The sequence below is a fragment of the Neolamprologus brichardi genome, chromosome 11 (assembly GCF_056152115.1).
Source record: "Neolamprologus brichardi isolate AB-2024 chromosome 11, ASM5615211v1, whole genome shotgun sequence".
In the NCBI taxonomy this organism is placed as follows: Eukaryota; Metazoa; Chordata; class Actinopteri; order Cichliformes; family Cichlidae; genus Neolamprologus; species Neolamprologus brichardi.
Genome location: NC_142114.1, coordinates 7795487 through 7821675, shown reverse-complemented (window position 1 = coordinate 7821675; position 26189 = coordinate 7795487). Strand labels below are relative to the sequence as shown.

General features: G+C 39.7%; 2 protein-coding genes across 4 annotated transcripts; one reads left to right on the top strand and one right to left on the bottom strand.

Moving 5' to 3' along the window:
- Window positions 1–16170: 16170 nt before the first annotated feature.
- On the top strand, window positions 16171–24746 carry cmtm8b (CKLF-like MARVEL transmembrane domain containing 8b). 3 transcript variants are annotated; one of them, XM_087847706.1, is made up of 4 exons: window positions 16171–16187; window positions 20681–20922; window positions 22093–22512; window positions 24218–24746. In XM_087847706.1, the coding sequence occupies exons 2-4, from the start codon at window positions 20791–20793 to the stop codon at window positions 24302–24304; spliced, it is 639 nt and encodes a 212-aa protein (XP_087703832.1). In that variant the 5' UTR covers window positions 16171–16187; window positions 20681–20790; the 3' UTR covers window positions 24305–24746. The 3 variants fall into 3 exon arrangements, with proteins under 3 accessions (XP_087703832.1, XP_087703831.1, XP_087703833.1); XM_087847707.1 differs by lacking the exon at window positions 16171–16187 and having other exon boundaries at window positions 20301–20922; window positions 22093–22266; window positions 22393–22512; XM_087847705.1 differs by lacking the exon at window positions 16171–16187 and having other exon boundaries at window positions 20299–20922.
- Window positions 24747–25139: 393 nt separating this feature from the next.
- LOC148100472 (zymogen granule membrane protein 16-like) lies at window positions 25140–25870 on the bottom strand. The gene is given in 5 exon segments (XM_087847911.1): window positions 25140–25259; window positions 25353–25424; window positions 25427–25441; window positions 25681–25778; window positions 25843–25870. Coding segments are annotated over 5 exon segments (333 nt in total).
- Between the last annotated feature and the right edge of the window lie 319 nt (window positions 25871–26189).

The following is a 26189-nucleotide window of genomic DNA, read 5'->3' as shown; positions in this document are numbered from 1 at the left end:
ACCTTGTGGACATACGCTGGATTTACTAAATGTAAGATAAGCTGTGATGCTATAACTGAAACTGAAATGACACATTACAAGTGCCCCAATCATACTGATGAACAACATGGAAATTACTTAATGGTACTTAATGGAAATCTTACTTACTTTACAGTGGATACACATGGATTGATGAACATAAATTTGCACATGTATTAATTTTCCCTTTTTGGTTTGTGCAAAGAGAGACTGGCAGTGGTCGATACTCAACGAGGCGTCCAACTACTGAAAACCTGTGATACCACTTCCCCACTCATACATGACCCTTTAGTGGGCAAATGCCATGAAATTAACAGCAAAGGCTGTTGGCACACTTCATGTTTCCTCTCATCCGCTATAATCCTTCTAAACTCCATCAGTCTTTCACCATTGCCACTCTCTTGCAGTCGCAACTGTCCGATAAAGCCCAGGCACCGTGAAATGACCTTTTACTAAAGGACAGTCACGTTTCTTCATTACCACAAAGGTCAAAGTTGAAGATGCCACATATCCGCTTCACTTGGAGACAAAAGAAAGAAGTGAGATTTAAACTGCTCTTTATTTCTAGTTAATGTACAGCTCGTCTAAAACGAGGCTTGGAGCAAGACAGTGTAGACGCCTCCTTTCCATTAAAAAGCATTCACAACGTTACATTGGATGTTTCATCATATAGGCCTCATACAGCTGCTCTAGCTAGCTAGCGCATCACTCTTGATCACACAGTAATACAGTTTTTTCTGCTTGAGTTGACTGATCTCAACGATCCGCTCCATCTCAAGATGACTTTTATTTTTTGCTCCAGCGACTTACAAAGAAGGAAAAGATGTTCAACGGCACATTAAAGTCAGCTGATCGAGAGATTGTCTCTTAAAGATCCTCTGTAAATTACAATACAGTTGATTATATGTCCAAGCTCTGTATGTTCAGTCAGCTCTGCTTGTCTTTATTTGTAAACTAACTGCAATTTCTTCTGTAGGGTATCACAACATTAGTTTTCATCTTCCATGCAATTCAGAATGTCAATACCATGGAGTATGCTGAGTCCTTGTTGTCTACAAGGTTTTTCAAGCGTATGACTATCTTGGGAAAGAGTTTTTCACTTAAGCAGACGGGGAGCAGAGGGGGTAGGCAAGTGGGGATTTGATCCTCGAGGCAGAAGGAGAACACATGTGGTTGCAGAAGCAGGGGTCAGAACCTCTCATCTATCTCTTAGCATCCATGTCAGTAACTTTTACAATCACTTACTGAGCCTGTGCCAGCAAAGAAGTAACGGCAAATATTACATCCCCCACCAAAATAACAAACACTTCAGATCTCGTTCACCCATTATTCTTCCCAGAGTAAAGCGGCAGATGCAGCTTTAGTTCTGTCTGACTTTAGGTGTGTAAGGTGTTGGGGTCATATTTTGATATATTCCATGGAGATAACGCCATTCTTCTCTGTTTGTTTTTTTTTCCTTTTTCTTTATTATTATTGCAAAGTCGCAAGGGGGAGCTTTTTCTTGCCTTCACTTCTACTAAAGTGAAACAGATCTCCTTGAATTCAAAGACAATAACTATCAACAAATAGTTGAATCCACCCATTCATTAAGAGTGGCCTTGTGTGTGTTCTTTAAGTTTTAAAGCATCTTCCTTATATTCTACATTTTGATGAACGTGTGGTGAAAGAAGGCAAAACGTTAAAAGCACAATGAAGGACCGAGGATCGGAGAGCAGAGGTGAGAAAGCCGGGCAGGCTCACAGACGGAAAGACAGACAGAGTTTCAAACAAGCAGGCAGACAGATAATCTGTGGACTCAAAGGAGGGGAATGTCATTGATCTCCCAGAGGACAAAACAATACACGACCCTCTATGCAGTGCTATGAGATCCACACGCACGCACACACACCCTGAGTTTAGACCTTCCGGGCATCGTGGTGAATAGAGGTCCAATTCCTATTCAGTCAGTTGAAAGCTGTCTGAATCTATAGAGAGTCATTGTCAGGAAGCATTACCCAGCATGCCACACATCAGGCTATAGATAGACACGATACCTTCCCTAGGATCAGAAAATTGAGAACTCCATCTGTTCCATCCATCCATTTACTTATTTAGCCCTAACCAATTAAAAAAAATCGAGTTATTACAAGATTTCTGTTCATCATTCATTTATTGGTGCGTGTTTTAACTCCTAAAGGAATTAAAACATGTTAAAAGAAACACTTTCTAGTCAATTTGTGTGTATTCTTTTAGATTTTGTTTTCTAAACTGTGTTAAAGGTTTTAGAAGATCACAAGACCACCAAGTTTTGGGCGGCACAGTGTTTGGGACTGTGGCCTCGCAGCCAGAAGGTTTCTGGCTCTCCATGTGCCTGCGTGGGTTTCCTTTGGGTTCTTCCCGCTTCCTCCCGCAGTCCAAAGACATTCATGTTAGGTTAACTAATGGTTCTAAATTGGCCTTGGGTGTGAGATAGTTAAAGTGCTTAAACTATAGAGAATAAGGCTCTGAATGAAGGATAAATGTGGCTTGTGGTGCTTTATGAGTCCCATCCCATTCCACTATCCTTGTGCCACTCATCTTCAGTCTTCAGTATCGCTCTCGTGATCCAGCAAATTGACCCTCTCTGTGTGTCTGTGTCACTGCTGACAGTCACAGTGCGTTTTAAAATAGAACCACTGCTCATATTAATGATTACATTAGTTGGTGTTTCATTGTTCCTTCATAGGCAAGTCACTGCAATACAGCCATCATGCTCATGTCCAGCTGCTTTTTTAATCCATCCATTTTCTCAACCCTGTATCCGATTTCCAGATAACCTAACCCAGCTGCTATAATGTCCAGAAACCATATTAGACTGCTTGCTTTAACACTGCAAGTAAATAATTATATTTAACCGAATAACCATTTACAGCAAATCAAACGCACGTTGACTCTAACACAAGTTACTTTACCAGCAGTCTGTGAGCTCTCTTCACCGATAAGCATAACACTGATTATGCAGGGCCGCACTGAGATGAGATACAGTACTCTGGTCTGTGCAGACCTGCTTGATTAAAAGCTTTCTAAGTGCTGAAAGTCTGAGGGTATATCTCGACACGTATGTGGGCGTGCATTTCAGAACAGAAATTAAAACAAAGAAAAGCTCAAAAATGGCTCTTTCTGAGAAGATCTTTAGACCTTGCACTGCGCATTCAAAGACAGATTTTAAACGTTTTATTTGTATCTTCATGGTTTGTGACACTGATTAATGAACGGAATAAAATCAAGAAGGCCAAAAGGAGCAAAACATCCAGACTGTCTGCATGTGAGGATTTTTATGTACTGTAGCCAGGTGTCTAAACAAGCCTACAGTAAAATGAAAAAAATCAGACATGTTCTAGAAACATAGATTTTCTGAAATCATGGCTTTCAAAAAAAACCGACCCACCCTAAAAACAACAAAAAGATTTTTTCTTTTCTTCAGCGAGTAGAAAACAAAAAACAAAGTGTCTTTTGACAGCCATGTTTCCATGCATTATCAATGGTTTAGCCAGGCCCCATGTTGATAAAACATTTGCTACACACGAGAGACAATGTTGGCTGTCAGTTATTTAAAAGAAATGTTAAAAATCGGAGCAGCGGTTCTCGGAGACACTGATGATATAAATAATGAAAATCAGCTGGAAAAAAAAAGAAAAACAGCCAATTACAGAGAGAGCTGGGAATGTAAGTGATCCCCGTCAATGGGAGGCAGAAATGGACAGAGATCGATTGGTGGGGTTTCAGTACATGTAAATATTTACAGCCTGTCTAGTCAATACAGAGGAGGAGGAGGAGGAGGCGAGGCAGTGGTGAGGAGCAGGAGAAAAACAAAAAAGCAGCAAACAGAGGATGGGGGGAAATGCAAGAAATGAGAGCTGATTGAGCAGAAAACAATGAAGTGATTCAGCGTGCACCCACTGAGACAAACACACACACTCGTGCACAGCCTACTGTGATAATGGTGACATTTTCAGTGTGCCCGTGTTCGCGTGCGGCTGGCTGATGGCCCGCAGAGATGGCCTTTAGAAGAGTGACAGGCCAGAATTACCATTAAAAGCTAGCAGCATTAACCCTCAGTTTTACATACACAGCACACACTCTGTCACACACGGTTCACTGCCATCTATTACACCTCTATATGAGTTCAATAGCTTAATAACCTCTGTGCTGGAAAGATTTGATTGCTCCCTCCTTGTGTTCAACTCACCTATCTTTCCTTCCCTCGGCCGCCCCTGCCTCCATTTTCCGTTCCAAGCGGCTGGACATGCTCCACCTCCAATCTTACCAGTCCTCCAAACCATCCTCTTCCCTTATCTGTCTCTCTTTCTTACTGTATTTCACTACATCTTTAAGTAGGAGTAAATTATGGGGGAAAAAAGTAAGTCAGTCGGTTTAAATGTGGTCTGCCAAAATGTAACTGTCTTCTTTATGCAACAGTATTGAGCCACATATAAAGCTGTCACACATTAAAGAGCCAGGAGTTTTTGGACACAGTTTAGTGCACACACACACACACACACACACACACACACACACACACACACACACACACACACACACACACACACACACACACTTAATAGGAGCCATGTTGCTAGGCAGCAAAAGGGTTGTTTCCGGCCTCTGCTGGACGGAGACAAGCGAGTGTGTCCACAGTGTGGGCAGTATTTAGTTTCATGTCATCCCCACAGTAATTCAACCAGTTCCACTTTGATTTTTGGGGTTTTGTGTTGCCATTTTAGATAAAAGGAACCTGAGATGTGTAGATTATCATATTAACGTTGGTGTCTGATTTTTCTTTTACTTTTATAAAATTCAAGATGTGAATTCAGATGGTTAGAAGAATCTTAGTCCGAATCTCTGGTCCCTAAAGCTCAATAAACATTTCAGTTTAAACTCGATGATGTAGAAATAACAAACATTACTCAAAATGTGTATCAAAATGAAGATGATTACAGAGCAGGGAGCAGGGCACAATTGTTGCTGTCTGTGAAGCAACTGGTCCTCTGTGACTAACAAGAGTACACTTGTTTTACACTTTGGTGTAAAACCCTTCACTTTCTGTCATCAGAGCTCAGGGTACAAATGAAACCATTGTTTATCATAAAATGTGTTAGAATATATATTTTTTTTATCATATAACTACCACGGCAATGATATAGGCTACTTTATATATAAAACATGTTAAAAAATACTGCTTTGCATTATTTTAGCAGATTTTTCATGCATCACAGCACAAGAACTCTGGAGCAGTGCCTCAACTGGATGTTTATATGGTTTTAGTTGTTTATTAGTAGCAGCATGGGTGTGTTTCAGATGTATTTATTTTTTCATTTTTGTGTGCTTTTGCAGCATTTTTCAATTTACTGGTGTTTTCTTAAGTTGCAGTGCATTTAACCCCCAACCCCCTCCGTATAGAAACCCTGTTTACACCCCTGGAAACAGCAGCTTTGTAATGACAGGCATAGCACTTGCCACATACTTGACCTGTGTGTAGACCAAGTGAAAATGGTGGGATCACTCCGCACAGCAGCAAAATCATGATGAATGAACCTTCCAGACCTCAGCCTGAGGAAGAACCCCACCGGTCATGCATAAGTAAGTTATAGTGCTTAGCAGTGCTAACCAGATGCACAGTTTTACTCGTGTGCCGTTGACATTCCTGTATTTTAGTATGTTAAATTTTTGGTTTAGGTAGGACCTGTGAACAAGTTGGTGCTGTTCGTAATAAGCTCAGCTGAGAGGCGTTTCTGACATGACTTTTTCTATACTTGATTATGCTACGTGCTGCATGGTGTAATTTTAGTCTGCTGTTAGGTGCTTGCTAGGCAACACAATGGCATTGTAATCTATAGCACATAACTTAGCAAGGTGTGTGGACCTAAATTAGATGTTTCTGCCTTCAAATTAAAACAACACAATGCTATTATAGGGTGTTATTGGAGGATAGATACTACAGATGGGTAATTTTAGCCTGGGTAGGGTAGATGGTTGCTAGGCACCAGGCAACATGACATTTCAGAGTTAAATGTTTCAGAGTTGATTTATACTCTCAAACTGTAACTTTAATACATCCACAATTAGATGGTGTTCAGTTTTGGAGTTATTTGGCAGAGCTGATCACAGTGTTAGTCCATTTCTGGAGGAATGTAATTAAACTTTACCCATATATTTAATTTCTTTGGTAAGAGACGAGGCACAAAGTTGGTATTTTTTACCTTTTATGCTTATTTTTATCCTGTCTTGTCTACATGTTTAGTGTAAAGTGGCCTTTCTTTTTCTACAGAGACCAGGACTCAATAAGAAGGTAGCGTTTAGGTGACTTTTCTGTTATTTTATTGTATATCTATCACTTTTACATTGATGTTGTATGAATGGCCATGAGGGAGTAGGAAAAGCTGCAAAAAAGTGCAGATTCTGATTCTATGTTTGATACCCTTGGATTAAGTAGTTAGCCAGCTATGGGGATTTAAGCTAAATCGCTAACTGAACAGTCTGACAGTTCACATCCAAACTCACAACAAAAACAAACAGAGCTTTATTGTTGTATAAATCTGGGTGGTGCTGGGTGTAATGTGTGTGTCTATGGATGTGTGTGTAGTTTATTTCACTGCAATTGAATTTGAAATGAAAAGTGTTCGAGTAGGCAGACAGCCCTCCAGTTTAGGACGGAGCAGCCTGTTTATTTATTCATTAAATAAATTTCTGCCCAGCCCTATAGCCCAAAGTATGCTTTTATGTGTTTCATATTCCTTTTATTGTCTGAGCCGAGTATGACAAGTTGTCCAATTTTTCATTTAGAAACGCTTCTATGATGCTGCAAGCCCACAAGAACATTTCCCAGCATCTAAAAACACTCCAGAGGAGGACGCGGTGAGGCTCTGCAATGCCACTGATTCTTCTCCTGGAGGTCCAAACATCCTGTGGAGCTCCAGGTCCAGTGCTGAAAGTTAAACATCTTGGGTCAGCCACAGGATGAGAGAGACCTTTCAGCACCATCAGAAACTTGACAATGAACCAGGCATAAGTGTCGATATCCTTTTAAACTTAAACCCAAGAATCCAGAATTCAAAAGGATTGCCAAGTTCAGAGCAAACATTCCGAAAAGCATTTCCTCAAATAGGAATTTAATATCTTCCTTCAGAAAGGTGGATCATAACTTCACTCTCCTGTTTGATGATGAAACATCCTCCAGGCTGCTTCAGAATTGGGACGTGTTCTTCAAGTCAAATTTCATAAAAGAGGCTTCGTGGCTCACTTCAGCACCAGAGTCATGTTGCTTGGTGTAGTCAACAGAAAGTCCCACAGGAGCAGGTCCAGATGAAGCAATGAGTGAGTTGTGTTTGTTCTGCTTGTTTCAGATCATTTGCTTCGACTGCAGTTACATTCCCTTCGTTTGTTATTTTCTCAACTATTAGAGTGAGGAAAATAAAGATCACCTTTGCTTTGATTACTCAGTTTAATTTGTTTGTTCTGTGCCTGTTTGATCTCTCTTAATGTCTTAATGCCTCCCTCTTATAATTGAAATTGATAAAAGTGGAAAGGTTTTCATTTCCTGATTAGGAAATGGACTCCTTTCTCTTGCTACTACCAAGAGGACTAAAATTCTTAAAAAATAGTGGATCTGCTGTAGTAGAGAGATTTGTAGTCATTCGTAAAGTAATTCTCTTATTAAGGTGTTGAATTTGTCCTGTCAGCTTCTTGCTGAAACGTGGATGAAATCAGCCAGTGAGAGGATGTTTGTATAATCTTTTCTATGATGTTTTCTCTGTGGCTTCACAGTATTCTCATAGTTTTCTTACTTCGCTGGAGTCATGCTGCAGCTTGGAGCAGCATCTCTGCAGCCGGGTGGCAGCCATACCTCTTCCTCTGTCGAGCCTCAGAGAAGCCAGATCATCGACGTCTACGTGTCTGTGTTTAAGCATCCCGGCTCATTCACTTTGAACAGCTGATGAATACTTAAAAAAAGAAATCTGTCTCACGATGTCACATTGAAGTAGAACAATGGTGTAGATAAAAATGAGTGTGCAGCTATTTAAACCTGGAAAAAGTGCTAAAATCTACTCTCTGAAAGTTGATTTCAACTCTCAACTTTTTGCTTGAAATAGATTTACCTGAGTGCCAGTTTGGTTGTGTCAACCTGTAGTTCACAGAAAGACAGATTTTGTGTATTATTGTAAAGCACATAGGACACATGCTATTTGATCTGATTCCATTGTAGTTTGAAATACTTTTTATTGTAGTTTAAGTCACCAAAACTAGATTCCTACCTAAGGGTTTGCAGTATTATAACCAACTCACATGTTTAAAACTGCTCTAGGTTTCAGATTTTAATCACTTTAATTCTCAGCACAGATTATAACCAGGCCACCACGCCTATCTCTGTGCAGTGCATCAAGTAAAGCAACAATCAACAAACCATTTTTCTTTTTTGACTTTGCCTTTGCCTTTGTGTCATTTCCCATCACCGTTTAAGAAGAACACTCGATCATTCCTGATTGAGAGAAGAGGATTAGACAAGATAAAGACTTTGTAATTCTCAGACAGCTCCAACATTTGCTTCTTCTGCCTTTACTAACCTCTACTAACCAAACAAAAGATCTCAGTCATTTGTTTTGAGCATCACTAGTCAAGATTGATGTTTTACTTTTTTCATCACTTTAAGGCTCATTGTGTCAACCTACGTTTAAAGTGCATCATATTAAATGTCCATAGAGTTTCCTATTTTATTTATTTATTTATTTTGTATATTTCTTTCAGGGAGCATGTATAAAATAAATTAATCATAAAAAAAGGAAAAGAAGTAGCAGATTTAGCTACCAGCTAATTCCAATCTGCATCCTTGGGCAGTTAAAAAAAAGAAAATAAATAAATATAAATGTATTTATATTTAATTTTAAATTTACGCAGTTCGTCATTTTTTGTTTTATAGATATGTATCTTAGTTTTGCTACAGGCATAATTCTGTTTACTGTAATTTGGACTGAATGCTTTATATTCATTAAGAAAAGTTACTTTCTTCCACAATCACGCATACCACTGCCTGATGAAGCAATGCAGTATTTATTGGATTAAAAAAGAAGGTAAGCTGTGTTTTAGCCTTTACATTATATGTGCTTAACCCCACCCCGACTGCAACACAAGGCTACAGGGATGTAGAAGCTTTGACTCTTACTTTTCAAAACTGACCTTGGCAGCTGGGGATACACCATCAGGGCAGTAAATGCACAGACAGACAAATAGACTGGCTAATACTCAGTGGGCTGCAATATTTACTGGTCTGTAAAGTCAGCCTTGGAGAGAGAGGTTGTGTGTTGCCTCAGCATGTGTGTGTGTGTACATGCATGTGTATGTACAGTTAGCATTTGCCCGTGGAAAAGAGTGTGAGAGCGTGCTACTGAACGCCTGCATGCATGTGTGTGCGCGTTTTATCAATCTAGTGCAGACTGTGCTGTCCAGCGGGGTGTGAGATGAGACAGAACGAATGACTTGCTACAGTGAAACACTAAACAAGCTACTAACACACACACACACACACACACACAGAGGCAAAGGAGCCTGTGTGTGTGTGTGCGTACCGTGTACCATCCTTTCCAGCTAAACACCCATTTTTATTCTTATCTGCTGTGCCACACACACACATACAATCATTTAGCAGTACTGTGGTGTTATCAGAGTTCAGTATTGCTCTCTATCTGGCAGGGGCCAAGCACTTGGACGTATAGGATGACAGAAATATCTCCAAATGGAAAACTAACCAGCTAGCAGCTGACCACTCAGCCTCACATGGTACACACTTACACACCACACATTGTTAAAACTGAGTTAGGATCCAGTGTGGGAACCAGTAAAGAACAAGTCTTTAAGCCTACACCCTTCAACACACAGCTAAGGGTCAGACAGTCATCTGGAGCAGCAGTCACACTCCTGCCTGATCTGATAGCTTTGCTTTGCAGTGCATTTTGGTGCTGTAGTACAGAGAGACTGGTCACTACAAATTATGGAAACATAATGAAAGTATGGCAACAGTCCCTCACATGGTGCATGAAACTTAAATAACAGCTAAGTTGTTTTGGTGGTCCAGCAGCTTACCAAAAGTCTTTTAGGCTTAATTTAAGACTTTAATTTGTCATTTGTCTACATGTTTTTCAGTTACTTCACATTTTTCTTTTCTTTTCTTTCTTTTCTTTTCTTTTCTTTTTTACTATTTTTTTTAAACATTTATTGTCATTTCTTCTAAATTTTGGAACACTTTCTATCAAATTGTAATTACTGCCTTTGCACTAATTATTTAAACTGTGAGAGTTCTGCAGCACATCTGCAGATTCCTTTGAGTGTTTTTGTTCGGTATTAATGTGAGAAGCAATGTGGGCCTTTTCATTTTGCATGATGCAAACGCAACATGTTATTAACTATGAATCAGAGAACCAAACTGGGAACAGAGGCAAGAACTGTCTAAATGATATTCATTAAAACTGGCACATGATTCGCACAAAAACAAGGCCAGTGCAGCCAAAAAGAGACTACTGCGCCGCTGAAATCTGAAGCCCTTTCGCCTTCATGTGGTTGTATATGAAAAACAGGCAAATAGCAAAAAGAGCAAGGGAGGGTGTGTTGGTTAGATGTTAAAGAAATCAAAAACATACATTTTTTTTTAGCAGTCAAGAGTTTTGTAGCAGAAGCAATTAAATTTGAACCCAAAGAAATCAGATTTTATTCACAGATTTCAAAAACGCAAATGAAAATTGTGCCTCTGTGCTGGTGACCAGAGATGTTTTGGGGTTGTCCTTCCAGTCTTTCCATTTGTACGTGATATTACTTGTCAAACTTCAGGTAATTCTACAAATGGCAAAAATGTTCACCTCTACTCAAGTATGAGAATCGGAATATCTCTGCCAAAAAATAGTAACTTAGAGGTGAAATGTTGTTTTTCTTGAAAGGTCACTGTGACCTCATGAACCAACCTATTATGAAGGAACTTCACACAAATGGTGCAATATGACAGAATCATTATTCTGATACCAGTTTTAAATCCAAAAGGTCAAAGGTCAGCTTCATGTAGCATCATAATTTTCTGCAGAAACACTTTGCTGGCTATTTTCAAATTTTCAACTCAGGAGCAGAAGGGGACACATTGTGATCACATTTTGTCTGATTCTGAACTGGTAACACTAATCTTCGGTGCCCACCAATGAAATTCCTTTAAGTTTCCATTATATGAGCGCAGGTTTGGCTCAGTTGAATGAGCAGGTGACCGTATACCGCATGGCTGAGAGCAGCTGGCCAGGGTTCGAGTCTGACCTGTGGTCCTTTTCCACATGTCTCCCCCTCCGCTTTCCTGTCAGTCTTCAGAGCATCTATCTAATAAAGCTGAAAAAAGCCAAATATAAAAAATGATTCCATTATTGCACATATATTTATATACACACTGCATTATAGGAGTTTAGAGAGATCAGTGTAAACTGCTGCTTTACTGATTGGCACAAGCATTCAACCTCAAGGCACCAATCCTTCTTCAGTATCATCATTAAAGACCTTGATATAGAAAGTGATGGAGAAAAACGCAACAATACAAATAATAAGACTGCATTAATACACTACTCTATTAACTGGTTGTCAACACATCTATTTAAATGATGTTATCTTTCACCATTAAAATAGACTGAATTGCCACATCCACTTTATAGGCTGAAGACATTGTAGAAGTCAAACTTTCTCCCAACTTGAAATAATGGCTCATCTTGCAACAGCCATACTGAGGTCTGTTCTTTCATTAGTAAATAATCATAAGGTTTTTCAAATGAAACTGAAGGACTCAAGGACTGTTTTTCAATTGGATGAATAAGACATTCATTCATTCGCTTATTCCCTAAAAGTTACTGATTGCAGACTCCTGCCACCCAAGGGTTTTGCCTATTTTGGATTTGATGCCAAAAATATGAACTCGACGGCGCTACACAGATCAAGTCTGAATATTATTCAAATATATTTGACGTTCTCAAGTGACTTGTTTTATTCAGGCTTGAAGTGTACACTTTCTAGACACATTTACAAAAGTGCTTTAAAACTAGGGCTGGGTATCGTCACTGATTTTTAGAATCGATTCAATTCCGATTCACAAGGTCCAGAATCGATTCGATCCACGATTCGATTTAATTCGATTCGATTCGATTCACTTAGATTTGAATATGGGAAATTTTGACAGTCAGAAATATTATAATTCAGATTAGTACGTTTACATATTTTTGTATCTATAAAAAGGAAGCTGACACACGCAAGACTTTATCAAAGGTGTGAGCATCACAGCAGATGCCTTTGTGTCAAAGTAGCTGAAGATAAAACACAGAAACACATGAAGGTGATTTTTCCTGGCCTGGGATTTTATAAAAATATTCTGCAGTACATCAAAAACGAAAGAAAACCATTAATCAACATATGAACATTACCTCTGAAGTTACAGCGGTTTTATTAGAGACACAGCTGAGCATTTTGCATTTTGCATAATTTTAAAAAGTTTAAATTTGTTCAGCATTGAACGGCAGAAATTAGGTTTTCTTTTCGGAAGTATATAAAACAGAAAAAAAAAAAAAAAGTCGGCCGATAGCGCTGTAAACAACGGTAGACTTGTGCGTAACAAGCAAGCGAATAATGCAGAAAACCGTACAGAGAGAGAGGGGGGGAGAGAGAGAGAGAGAGAGCTGTGCATCCTGGTCGAAGCAAAACAGTAAAAGTAAGAGTGAATACATGACGATGTTTTTGTGAAGCGTAGTTTGGATCCTCTTTTGCTGCTGGTTCGGTCAATATTGTTTGGAGAGACATCAAACTAACAGCTTTAGAATCAGCGCATAAAGGGCGTGAACACAAAGCGCAGACCTGCCGACAGATCAGAATCAGCGGGCTGTCGGCTTTCAGACCCGACTGTGAGAAATTCGACATCTAACTGATTCTGATCCGCGGGTCGCGCTGTGTGTTTACGTCTTTGTGCAGAATCTGTGTTCCTGCTCTCATTTACTGTTTTAGCTGTTTGGTGGTTGTTGAAATTTTGTGAGATTTCACCTGAGATTCTGGCATTTGGGGCAAAATAAATTTATATTAAAAAAATCGATTCATGATTTTAATGAATCGATTTTACGTAATCCAAGCCAGAATCGATTTTAATCGATAAATCGATTATAAAAACCCACCCCTATTTAAACCCCCCCCCCCCCCAAAAAAACCCCAACTTTTTTTGTTTTTTGCGTAGAAAACAAGCGCAGATCACACAGACTGCACCTCCAGGCAACAGCTCACCTTCACTGTGAGCTGTGCATCCAAATTTTGCATCGTAGCTGTGTGCAGTTTCAAGAAACACGAGTTATTGGTGATCAAGGGGATATTCTGGTGATCAGTCATTAGTGTTTATCATCGCCCCAATACACAGACGAGCTCTAGAGTCGCATACAAATCCACATGCGCTAATTGAAAAGATAAAAACACGGCTAAAAAGACACAGCAGATAAGGAAAGAAGTCGTTAAATTATTGACAAAAAATAGCAGTGTCTGACTGTTAAAAATCTATTAAGGTCTCCAGAGAAACTGTCTGCCTGCTGATATTTGTTTTGCTCCATTTGTTCTGTTTTTATTGCCTAACTACCCCGGGCCAAACCATCACAAGTGTCTAATGGGGGAGGTTGGGGAAGCAGCCAAGTTCAGTCAACACTCGCTGCCGCCTTTCCAAATTTACATTCAGGAGCCATTTTCCTGGCTACCTAGAATTCAGTCCGAAGAGGTCTCTCTCTCTCTCTCTCCTTCCCTGTCTGTCTGTCTGTCACTCGCTCCATCTCTATCACTCACTACCTTATCACAGTCCACTCCATGGTAGAGTAAAAGGAGAGAAGTGGGGATGGAGGCTTTGGAAGGTTTCGAGGGGAGGAAGTGGAAAGAAGGAAAAGGTGAGAGACAGGGAGCGAGAGACTGACAGACTGAGAGCGAGGGGGTGGGGGGTACAGAGAGCTGTAGCTATCTGCTGAAATATTCATGTCGGTGCCAGCAGCTTTTCCATTCCCTGCTCAGCAGGGGGCTGCTGTTTGATACATCCATCGCTCTCTCTCTTTCTGCCTCTCGCTTTGCTCCCCCACCCCCCTCCCCATCCCCTCCCACCCTCTGTCTCTCTTAACTAGTGGGGCTAGTAGATAGTAAATGCTCTTTAAGAGATGGAAGGTCGCTCTCGCCGCCAACCTGGAAAAAGCTTGCATTCCTTTTGGACATAAACCAATCTGCAGTGAACAAAACAATCCTTCAAAGCGTAGCTTTCACACCTGTCTTCCAGGAAACAACCACAGTCGTGGAAGAAAACATCAATTACATCAAAATGGTGCCGTTTGCTCTGCAGATTATAAACTCCTTTGAGGCAAATTAAGGATTTGTGTCACTGGGCTACATGTGTAAAACTGACTCGACAGACGCTGAATGGAAAAGTGTCCCATGATGAGGTTTTACAGGCTAATGCTAGCTACTACATAGATGAACGATACATTATGACATAAGTGTTCAACTGAAACTGTGCAATCAGAAATCAGACACTCTGATCTGCTTATTTTATTCATAAAAAAGTTTCTAAATGAAAATTTCAGTTAATTTATTTTCATATAATCAAAGCCTTAAGCTTATATATTTATGACATGGGATTTTATTCAAGCTGCTTTCTCTTACTAGCTGTCTCTTCAATATGATCACTTTTTATGCCGCTCCCGGCAAAAGAAGGCCAAGACAATATCTTAAATTAAAATTGTTTTTGACAAATATTAGAAGAGAACTTGAAGTTTTAGCCATTTTAAACAATATCACGGTCCCTTGTTACACCCTCACAAGTAATTAACATCGAGTCGAAAAGGTGAAAAGCAGACATGGCTTCCTCCCAGGGATTTTCTAATTAGGGCCGTGCATTTATTATTTCATACCGAGCTCCAATCTCAAATAGCTACTGGCAAGTTGAGCCTCACGTCTCAATTATTTACTGAAAAATTACTGTCAGAGCAGTTTTTACTTTAGCCAAACACGTACGGACAGCAGCGCTCACAGGTGAGGAGAGAGTGAAAACTCGAGGTGGGGCCAGTGGGGAAATCAAGTCTTTAAAAGACAAAAACAAAGTGGTGGTGCTAAGAGTGCAGAGGTGGATGAGAAAGCTGAGCGCTCTGGTGAATCTCAGACTAACATTTGTGTCAGAAGAATATGTATGAGAAGGAAAAAGTCAAAATGTTAAGATCGAAATGAATTTTGGTAGACAGATGAGTCACATGACAGCCAAACTTTTTGGAAGAATTGAATTAATACAGTGCAAGTCTAATTAGAAATGTTTACTGGCACATGATCCTGTTCTAGAGGCCTTTCCACAGGGAAACACTGATGAAGACAAACCCCCCCCAAACCCAGCAGTTACGGTCTCAGAGGGCGAGGTTGTGCCTTTCGGGGAATAACCACATAATTTTATTTAGAACTGATGTCAGGACTGGTGGTTAAACAGGGAGGGGCTGCTTTTATGGTTACACCGGGTATGTGCGTGTGCATATATGTGTGTATGAATGTGTGCATGCGTTTCACCATAACATGTGTTGGAGGATGTGGCAGATGTTGCAGAGGCAAGGATTAGTGTGTGTGTGTGTGTGTCTTTAAGTGTGTGTTAAAAATATCTTTCCCACAGCGGGAAGCCACAGTGGCCAATTACAGCGCAGCATCTGGGCTAGCACACAATTATTAGTGCACGTGTGTGAGTGTGTGTGTTTCTGTGCATGTGTGTGTCTGTTTACAGAGGGGTTGTGGAGGTTCAGGCGGAGTTCATGTTATTCACATCTCAGGATGTAGAGTTTCAGTAAATGGTGCAGCGTGTGTGCGACAGCGGCGCGGCTTTGTGTCACAGCGGCTGAATCTAAACACACACCACCACGAGGACGACAGAGCTGGGGAGAATTAGAGGCACGGAGATGAGTAAATATGGAGAAGCAATGGAGACAATGATGAGAATGGAGACGGCACTGCAAGGAAGTAAGGGCAGGAGAGAAAAACCAAATAAAAGCTCTAACATCTCCAGCAGAGATATGATACATTGCTCTCTTTTCTCTCTTTCTCTTTTTTTCCCCTTCCACACTCTCAAAAAAGAATGCAGAGCGAAAATACAAGCCCAGCAACAAAAGGTACAACTCTGCACATTTTTAGTCTGTTGCATAATTCCCTCTGGAGTCAGTGGAAAACTAATTCTGTTTGTTTTATTTTCTCATTTTCAATTAAACCGCTCTAAGATTATGATTACTTTTCAGACTGGATGTTTTGGATGCAGGTAAGCTGGTTGTGGGCCAGACTTCACTTGAATTTCATTCAGATTAATTAAATTGCTCGAGGGGGTTGAAATGCAAGAGCAGTTGCAAAGTTTCTGCCCGGATATAGTAGCAAATTAATATTTTTCCTTCAACAAGTCCTTTTAAACAAATTATTTATGCTGATTTACTTCCATTAATTATTGGATGTTTTTTGAGTACTTAAGCTTAACAACACAAAATCTGATAATAACATGGATAGACTTAATTCTGTCTCCACAGCTAACACTGCCATTAATTAAACGAGATAATATCCAAGTCTAAGGTGATCAGAAACCTCCTAAAAGGAGGGAAGTAATCAATAATCACCTGTAGCCTTGTGGTGTTTCAGGCAGCTAAAGGAGAAGCTTTAAAAAAATTTAACTGAACAACTTTCAAACTGACTAATCACATCAGAGAAACAGCTTATTGATAAATAGAAATTACTATAATGCTGACTAACTATGTCATATATTTATTGATTACATCCAGTGCATGTGTGCTAGCTTTTCTGGTATTACAAGGTTTGTAATATGTAGAAGATAATAATTCAATAATTAAAATGCTTGATAATTTTGCCAAATTCCTACTCACAAAACATGAAAATTAAAATTCATCCAGGCAAAGAAAATCCCATTCCTGCTGGTCAGTACATTACAAGCAGTGTATTGTGACAATGTGTTGTTACAAATGCTAGTAGGGGGACAAATGGGGGTTTGGGATGCAGAGTATTAGGTGAAAGGTAAAAGAGTTAAAGCAGCAAATGGAAGTTGGATAACTACCACAAATACCTTTAGAGCAACAACAGCTGGTCATGTCACCAGTCATGGTTTCCCCATATGTGTGGCTGAGGACAGTGTCCGCTCTAATGTGAGCACATTGACAGTAGCTTCCATTATTCAGACATTCAGTGCAGACGCTGTGCTCACAGCACATTTTGCAATGCACACCTTAGCTACAAAGCTTGCTTTCTGCGTGCTGTATATAAGCAAACAGTGGCTCTGTGGATTCACGACTACATTTCACGTGTGTGCTATGAAATGGGGATAAACTCACAGAATAGTGATGATGCACTAAAATAAAACCGTTTGTGTAAGTTTTTACTCGTGTGCACAACAATATTCAAAAAATAATGGAGAGCACAACTTGACATTAGTAAATGACATTCTGATTGTATTTCCACTTTTAATTAACAGACTGAAAGTGAAGTGACCCCAAAGCTATTGTGATAATTAGCTTTTAGGCAGCTCATATAGAAAATCCATTGTCCTCAAACAAATACTAATGTGCTTTTGTGCCCACATCTGTCAATCCTACAGTACACACAGAAAAAGCCTCCACTCACTGTTAGTTTTATTGTTGTACTGGCTACATGTAGTCAGTGACTAGCTCAAGGAAGAAAAGAAAAGCTGCCCGGTTGCTTCAGTAAATGTAGATAGACAGAGAGAGTAATGCAGAGTATAGATTGCTGCAGTGGATATATTGCTGTTCGGAGCAGAATGTGCCCAGCAGAGCAGAATTAGTCTATCAACTAGCATAAGATAAAGCTTGAAAATATCCAGTCAGATAATGCACGGTCCTGGATATTGACTGCAGCAGAGCACCACAAAGCATCTTAATGTGAAGGTTATTGGTCGATCTGTTTGCATCGGATGTTGGGGAGAGAGAGCTTGGGAGCCAACCCAATGAACCTCATCCTCCTCTCCCTCTTTTATTCTGTTTCCCAAGAATCTTGTTGACTTGTTATTAATTTTGGCTTCATTTGAAGCCACCTGGTTATTCCAATCACTTCTCTCCAATCACAGATTCCATTCTGGAGGGAACAGCTGCAGGAGCCAAAGACAAACACAAGGCTTACGCACTCTTGTTTTATTTGGACAAAGTAGAGTATAGAACTGTTGGTAACATTTCCATTTAATGACGCTGGTTAGAAACTTTATTTGCTTTCTTTCTAAAACGCAAGCATGCCTAAGGGGTGCATGCTTCTGTGGGGAGAAAGCATTCATTTAACCAAATAGTGTTACCTTGACCATACGACACAATAATGACAACAACAACAACAAAGACAAATATGTGTTGAACAAGAAATCTACACACTCAACATGCAGACAATTAACCAGCCCAGTGAGCCTTGTTGGAGCTCCACCTTGTGCCTTTTGTCCCTGCGCTCTGCTATTTCCTCCGAGGCAAGGTTTTCTGCCTGTCTATGCATAACTACTGCCCCCCTATGGTCAAAGCCATTCACTCACTTGTTTTACTGCACTGCAGCAGGCCCACACTCAGTGTAGAATAAAACAGGTCTAATTAGATCCTAAACCTTTCTTCTTTCTGAAAGATAAGAATTTAATCAATACAGCTTCAAGATTCCCTGTTTAAAAGCACCTTCTGCTCACTCGTGTGCTTATTGCTTGCACATTTCAGTGTTTGTGCTCTACTGTGCTCTATGTGCAGAAGACACAGGAAAGTTTTTTTCCCTTAAATTCATTTACAGGAAGTTACTCTCTGATAGGTTTTGTAGTATTATTGTGCTTACTATACACTTTACATACTTTATGAGACCACAAGGAATTTGCCACTTGCAGAATTGTAGTTCTTTTTCGGTTTTTCTAAGATACTCCAAGTTGTCTAGTGAACTAGCAAACATTTTAACCATTAAGCTAATCCTTGTTGTTATTTTCGGTTGATGAATATTGAATATTTATGAAACAAAACAAATAGAATATTTTTTGTGGTTGATCAGTTCAAACAAAACTCAGAAAGAAACCATCGATTTGTAACATAATGTATCACGACTTAATATATACATTAACATGATGTCTGGGGATTAAAGTGGGATAAGGCATGTGGGGGAACCCCAAGTTGAAGTGCAGCAGGGGAAAATAATTATATAGAAATAAGTCACATAACGTGTTCAGTGAGCTCCAGTAGGTTTTTCATTGTGTACAGACTCAGCTGATCTGTGCTGCGACTGCTCGGAGGCTTCCTGTTTTTTGTGGATTGAGTGACCTGAATTCAACAAGATATCAGATGTTACACAAACTATGTGACTAATTTCCCAACTCTAGACAGAATAGAGCATAAAAGTCAGAAATCAGCAAGGGAATCTGCATCAGCATCATCCCTTTAAATTTAATTTGCTAAGTTTGTAGCCTAACATTAACCATGAACATCACAGCTGTCTTGCGAGTTCAGCATTGTGCATCACTGTAAACTTCATCACAATGCTGCAGACCAACCAGTTCAGCCTGAACCATAGTGTACTAAAGTGCTTGTTTACTTAGTTTTACAAAAACATCAGAAACACATCATGTTTAGGTCCAATATGTGATTTAAGAACTCTAATAATGAACTAGAACTTTACGAGTAAAGTTCTAGTTTCTAGTTTATAAAATTTTACTTGCTCAGCAGGCCTTAAGTTTGAAAATAATCTCTCACCTTCCTCGCCTGTAGTGCCTTACATGTTTCCGCATCTCTCTGTGCAACACATTAACTATAATTTTTTTTCTCTCTCTCTCTGGAGTCCTTCATTGGAGAACTCATCACATCAACTCATCTGCCTGCCCACCCCCCGTGACTCTGTTCGCAGGCGTAAAACAGACTAGTGGCCATCATCCAAGGAGGCTTCCTGGATAAACCAGTAATCAACCTCCCTCACGTCAAATTTTAGCCATTAAAGTGGTCTTCCGGTTCGCTTTAGGCCCTGCTGACAAGACTTGTCAGTGCCCCCTCTTTCACCCCCTGCAACCCCCAACCATCAGCCAGCAACCCATCATAACCCATCACCAGTTCGAGCCCCGGCTCTGACAGTCTTGATTGTAGTGTCCTTGGGCAAGACACTTCACCCGTTGCCTACTGGTGGTGGTCAGAGGGCCCAGTGGTGCCAGTATCCGGCAGCCTCACCTCTGTCAGTGCGCCCCAGGGCAGCTGTGGCTACAATGTATCTTGCCATCACCAGTGTGTGAATGTGTGTGAATGGGTGGATGACTGAATGTAGAGTAAAGCGCTTTGGGGTCCATAGGGACTAGTAAAGCGCTATACAAATACAGGCCATTTACCATATAGTATCATCAGCACAAAGCAGTTATTATCAATATGTCCTGAAACACATTTCACACAGTTTTACTCTACTCACCTTAAACTATAAGTTATCTATTTCCTTCCAATCTACATCACTTCTTTTTTTTTACTGGACATGACAATATAACGACAATTAAAACCGTAAAAAAGAATCTTACTCAGTACTGGTGTAAACTTTTAAAAAACCCTAACACAGAGAAAAAAAGTCTTTCTTGAGTCAATCAGATGAGAAGAGACAATGGCGTGTTTGTTTATAGTATTGTTTCATAGATGGGTGTCCTTGCTGGATTCCGGGAAAGGAACAAAACTTCCTCTGCTGCAGTCGCAGTCTCAGTGAAAGCAGACAGGCTCTCGGCGTGAGTGCATCATGGAGAGACCTGTTGTGGTGTCGGTGCGCAGGAGTCCCTCACTACCAGATTACAACACCTCGACCTCCACCTTGGCCTTTGACCAGCATTTCACTACAACTCTCAAAGGAATTCTCCTCCAGGCTGAGATAGTAAGTGTGACTTTTGAGTTTATGATCCTTTATCCTTGTACATTATCAGCACTGCTAAAATCAAGCTAATGACCAGAAGCAAGTGATTATTCATTCAGGAATCCTTGTCAGGAAGGGCGGTAATTTGGATGTTAACAATAGACATCAATAGAAATATAAAGCAACTTACAGTTATGGTAAAAGTTTACATTAATAGCTGTGAAACACACAGGCAGCTAGAGGCTAGAGGCAGCTTAATAAGTGGTTGTTTTAAGACTCAAAAATGGGCCATATAAAGACAGGTCTTGAGTTATGTTTTAATAATGACTGTTTTTCCAGAAGTTTTTCTATTTACACATTTTAAAGAAAAGTTATATTTCCCTTGAATGTTTTATGCGCAGTGATAAAATAAAACGGAGTACTGTTTCTATGAAAATCGGAAGTTGACCAAAAAACTCCAAGCAAATCAACTCTTCCTCCTTTTTCTCCCTCTTTGTCCCTCTTCCTTTCTAAATCAGCTGAAGGAAAAAGTCAGGATAGCCTTACTCTAAATACAGTCTGGCTGTCTGCCATTCAGAGGCTGGGCACGCCAGAGCTAAAGTAATCTGATTTCAAACCATTGCAGTTAGGTTGTTAAGAAAAACCTAACAACTTTCTGGTTGGGTTTATGTTTGCAGATTTAAGAAACTGTTACGTGACCATACAGATTGGCATATTAGTTGCAATTTTAGATCTAATACTTGCAGATAAAACTTGAAAATTAAACCATAGGAACTCCTCTTTAACTTCAAATCCTAACCTTTGGCTGAGTGCAGCAGGTGCACTGAACCATTTCAGTAACACAACAGGTTATTTTGTTAAGTTCCCGAGCACTAAATGATTTGATTTCAAAGGAAACCAAAACAGCTCACAGTCATGCTTCACACCAGAAAACAGTTTCTTCCTGTGATATGAAACACCCAGCAAGAATCTTTTGTCGTGGAGGGGAAGGGTGGAGATTGGAATAGTGTTGGGAGGAAGGAGATTTAGTCACTTACAACCACAGCACTCACCCACTCACTGAGATGGAGAATTAAAGCGATTAAAGTGACATGAAATACAGTTAGAGTTATGCGGTTTGAGATTTAAGAGATTAGAGATTAGAGCTTCAGCCAGTATTGACTCTGTCTGCTCTCCTCCCCTCTCTTCCAGATATGTGGCATGTTAGTGTGGATTCTGGTTGGGGGTACAGACTATTTTCATCTGCCTGCTCTCTGCTGGGTGATGTTTCTTTCCATCTTGTTCTGGATTCTAACAGTTAGCCTGTTTATAATTTACCTCACTGGAGTCCACAACAGGATACCACAGGTCCCCTGGACCACACTGGTAACTCACAGACACATGCAAATACTGCACAAACAAGCTGCTTTACTCTTTTTGTTAAAAACTATTTTTCCAGAATTTTGCAAATTGTTTTTAAAACCCGTAATTCTCTGTCTTTGTCTCTATCAGTCACTGTGCATTAATTGCATTGCTACTGCACTATATCTTGTGACAGCAGTAGTAGATGCTCTCTCCGTCAACCAGGACGTCAGGGGGCGACACAACTATAACTGCTGGGCGGCATCAGCGGTAAGAGCACCTACTATTTTTTTTAAAGACAAAAAAGAAAGAAAGAATAGCAGAAAGCTATAAATGCAGCATTTCTACAAACACAGCGACTGTAGCTACCATGGAGATTATTGGTCTAAAGTAGGGCTGGGCGATATGACCCAAAATTCATATCTCGATATTTTTTACCTGGACGGCGATATAAGATATATATCTCGATATCTTTTTTTAAAGCCATAAAGTAAGAACAAAAAGAGAGTTCTTAGTCAAAGCTGTGTCCCAGATGTCACACAGGCACTTTTATTAACATAGAGCATAGATGTACATAAAATTTACTCAAAAATAAATTATGAGCATTTATTAAATAATAATAATGCTCCCTAAATAAAAGAAAACAATGTTGTTTTTGTGCATAACAAAAAGCTCACAATTGTGCAGTCAAAATGTAAACTAAAAGACGCAGAGCATAGTAACAAAGACAGATTTCACAGCTGCTCTGTTCCCAACTTCTACTGTGTGACTGACAGCATTGAGTTTGAAATCCTCTTCGTAACCACGTCTCTTAACAGGTGCCATTTATGGTCCTTATACACAGTAGGGTAATATTACGTTGAAGCACAGTACGTATCACTCCGCGAGGCTCCTCGGTAGCCGTAATGCTCTGACAATCCATCAAGCGGTGCAGCTCCGCAGCTTACCAAAGTCGTACTAAAACATTTTTTGACAGATTGCTGAGCGCTGTGTTCCACATAAAATCGGTTCGCGGCCATCAAGCACAACCGGAATTCATACATAAGGCGCGCTGTCAACTTTTGAGAAAATGAAAGGATTCTAGGCCGTGCATGGCGTTAGCGTGGTTAGCTCGTTAGCGTGGTTAGCTAGCTAACACGTTGACGCTGTCCAGCCCCACGCACGGGGCGATGCGCAGTAACTCGTTAACGGAGATTTGCCGTGTCCATCTTGTCGCTTCCTGCAGGTGAAGCGATGGGGGAGGCGGGGGAGTTGTGTTCAGTGAAGGAGGGGCGAGGCCGAGTAATGTTGCGTAAAGACAAAAGTGGACGAAAGAGAGGCAAACTTGCGGCTCCACAAGTATAGTTATAACGTAACATAGACTATATCGATATAAAGGATATTGTCACATCTTATATCTCGAATAAAAATATATCGATGTTTTTTAAAAACTCGATATATCGCCCAGCTCTAGTCTAAAGTCTTGTTTTGTTTTGATAAGACAAAATATACTTTTATAGCTCAAATGTTAGAGCTAAGCATAACTTAAATAAAGTAAATTAAATTAATAAAATATGACAAAATAAGTAAAAATAGAATAAAATGTGTGTAAAAGTCAAATATGATACAGTACAATGCATTATTTTACCAAAGTCGCTTTAAAGATGGCAACTGATTGTAAGTGGTCGCATGCCTGAGCCGAGTCGTCCCAGCAACCATTTCAAAGGCACCAAAATTACAAGTTCATTACACACAACCACTGTTTTCCCCAGTGTGACTGTAGCATAACTCTAAGGACAACATAATGGGTTGTACTGTAGACTGTTTCTTGGTGCTGTAAATGGAAGTGAAAAAATGTATTCATTATATATATATATATATATATATATATATATATATACACAATACAAATATTATGTCCAAATCTAACTTCAGCCTGTTTTTGTGTCTGTTTTGTTTCCCCCCTTTTTTTCTCATCTCCTCGTTCACCTCTCAGTTCTTTGCATTTCTGACCACACTTTGTTATGCAGGAAGCAGTTATCTGAGCTACCGTACATGGAAAACCACAGAAGAAGAGCAGTAGCGTCATTGCCTCTCATCTTATTGCAACATCCTTCTTTTTCTCTGTCAACACAAGCGTTTGTGAATTCTGTGACCAAATTCTAACGAAGTAAAGTTCAGTAGAAAAATGAAAAACTTGCTGTGACGGAGCAGCCACTTGTTTTCAACATATTTAACCTTGTTTGTGTGATGCAGCCGTGCAACCAGTGGTCTACATACAAGCAGTTTGAGAAGATAAAGCAGTGAAGGACGTAACATAAAAATGACCTGAACCATGTGTACCCATGTGTACAACGTGCGTTTGTTCTAATACCCAAAATGCTTTTTATTTTGTGTATTGATTTTTCTCTTGATTGCCACCAATTTCCAAAAAGATCAAGTCAAAAACGTGCTGCTCACAAAACACTGAACATTATACAACTTTATCCTTCAACCATAAAGCATAAATAAAAATGGTAAAATCATTTGTATAAGCTTTGTGTGATTTTGATTAAAAGTGCAAAATGTCACAGCTTCTTCACTGATGCAATTGTGCAAATTTTTTTTCACTGATGTCTTTTCATTTAATACCAAAAACCCCCACCTGTCATTAGCACATATTATATATTTAACCTTGGAGACAAACTAAACTCATCTTACAAAATGACTTTTCTGTTTGTTTACAGGAAAACAGTAAACTGCAGACCCAATTTCCAAAGAAAGAAAAAAGTGTAATACAGTGCACCCACTTTGCTATTTTCTTAAGAGATTTTTTGTTCGATGTTTAATCAGTTCAGTTTTATTTATATAGCAACAAATGACAAAAAGATTAATCAGTGTTTCTGTCTTTCATTAATAACTTCATCTGTATTGCTGCCTTAATAAATGAACAACACTCCCCAGTGAGCTCCCAGGGACGTAATCCCATTACCACTGAGTCGTCCGCTCAGCAGTCTGAGCTCTGCATCAGGGTGGGTCGGGTAAACGTTAAAGGAGCCCTGCAATGCAGGACCAAAGGTCAACACATGATGATGAACATTAGCACTGCACATGTCAACAAAGAGGAAATGTAACCAGTGAATGTGCCAGACCTGAGTGGGCTGGCTGACAATCAGAGAGCGCCCTCTGGAGGTCCCAAATATCACCTGATAGATGTAGTTGTTATCAATTTTCCAGAGATCTAAAATGTAGGCAAATAACTAATTTAAAACAGATTAATGATATAGATGATGATGATGCAAGTAGAGTAGAATTCAAAGAAATTAAGTTAAAAAAACGAAGTAATTAAGTTAAAAACTATGCACCACAAAAAAATAAAAATCTGTAAATAAATATCACATTAAAATAGGTTAAATGATTAAAGAACTCTTCACATGGTTATAACGTGAAGCTAATATTTTAGCATCAAATGTCTCTGACCTGATCAACAGCCTCTCCATCAAACAGTTCCAGCTCCTGTGGGGTGCCATAGATGCGACAGACCACGTCGGCCCAACTATTATCGTAGCCGAGCGGAGCTGTGACGCATACGTTACAGAAGAGGAAGAAAGCGCTTTTTCATTTTGACTCTGTTTGAACTACAAGTTTCTTTGGTCTGTCCATTCCCCATATTCTCCCTAAGTATATTTTAATTTATTAACAATAATTAACCTGCAAGAATGCAGCAGTATGTATAACTGTGTATGCAAACAAATCACTAACAAATATGACAATTTTACAGTTTCAAAAACGTAGGCATGGCCTCAAAATAGAAATGTCATATTTTGTGCAAGCCACAAACTAATATTTAAGATAATATAAACAAGAATGACCGTCCTGTTTGTAATACAAATAAGAGCTCATGACTGTCACACAGTGGCAGGTTGTTAATCACGAAATGCCTTTTGCTAGTCCTACACAGGGCTCTTTTCTTAAAAGTAATGCAGGAT

Coding starts and splice junctions, on each gene's coding strand:
- cmtm8b (XM_087847706.1), top strand. CDS start 20,791: ATGGAGAGACCTGTTGTGGTGTCGGTGCGCAGGAGTCCCTCACTACCA. Junction 20,923..22,092: donor TTCTCCTCCAGGCTGAGATA/GTAAGTGTGACT, acceptor CCTCTCTTCCAG/ATATGTGGCATGTTAGTGTG. Junction 22,513..24,217: donor ACTGCTGGGCGGCATCAGCG/GTAAGAGCACCT, acceptor TTCACCTCTCAG/TTCTTTGCATTTCTGACCAC.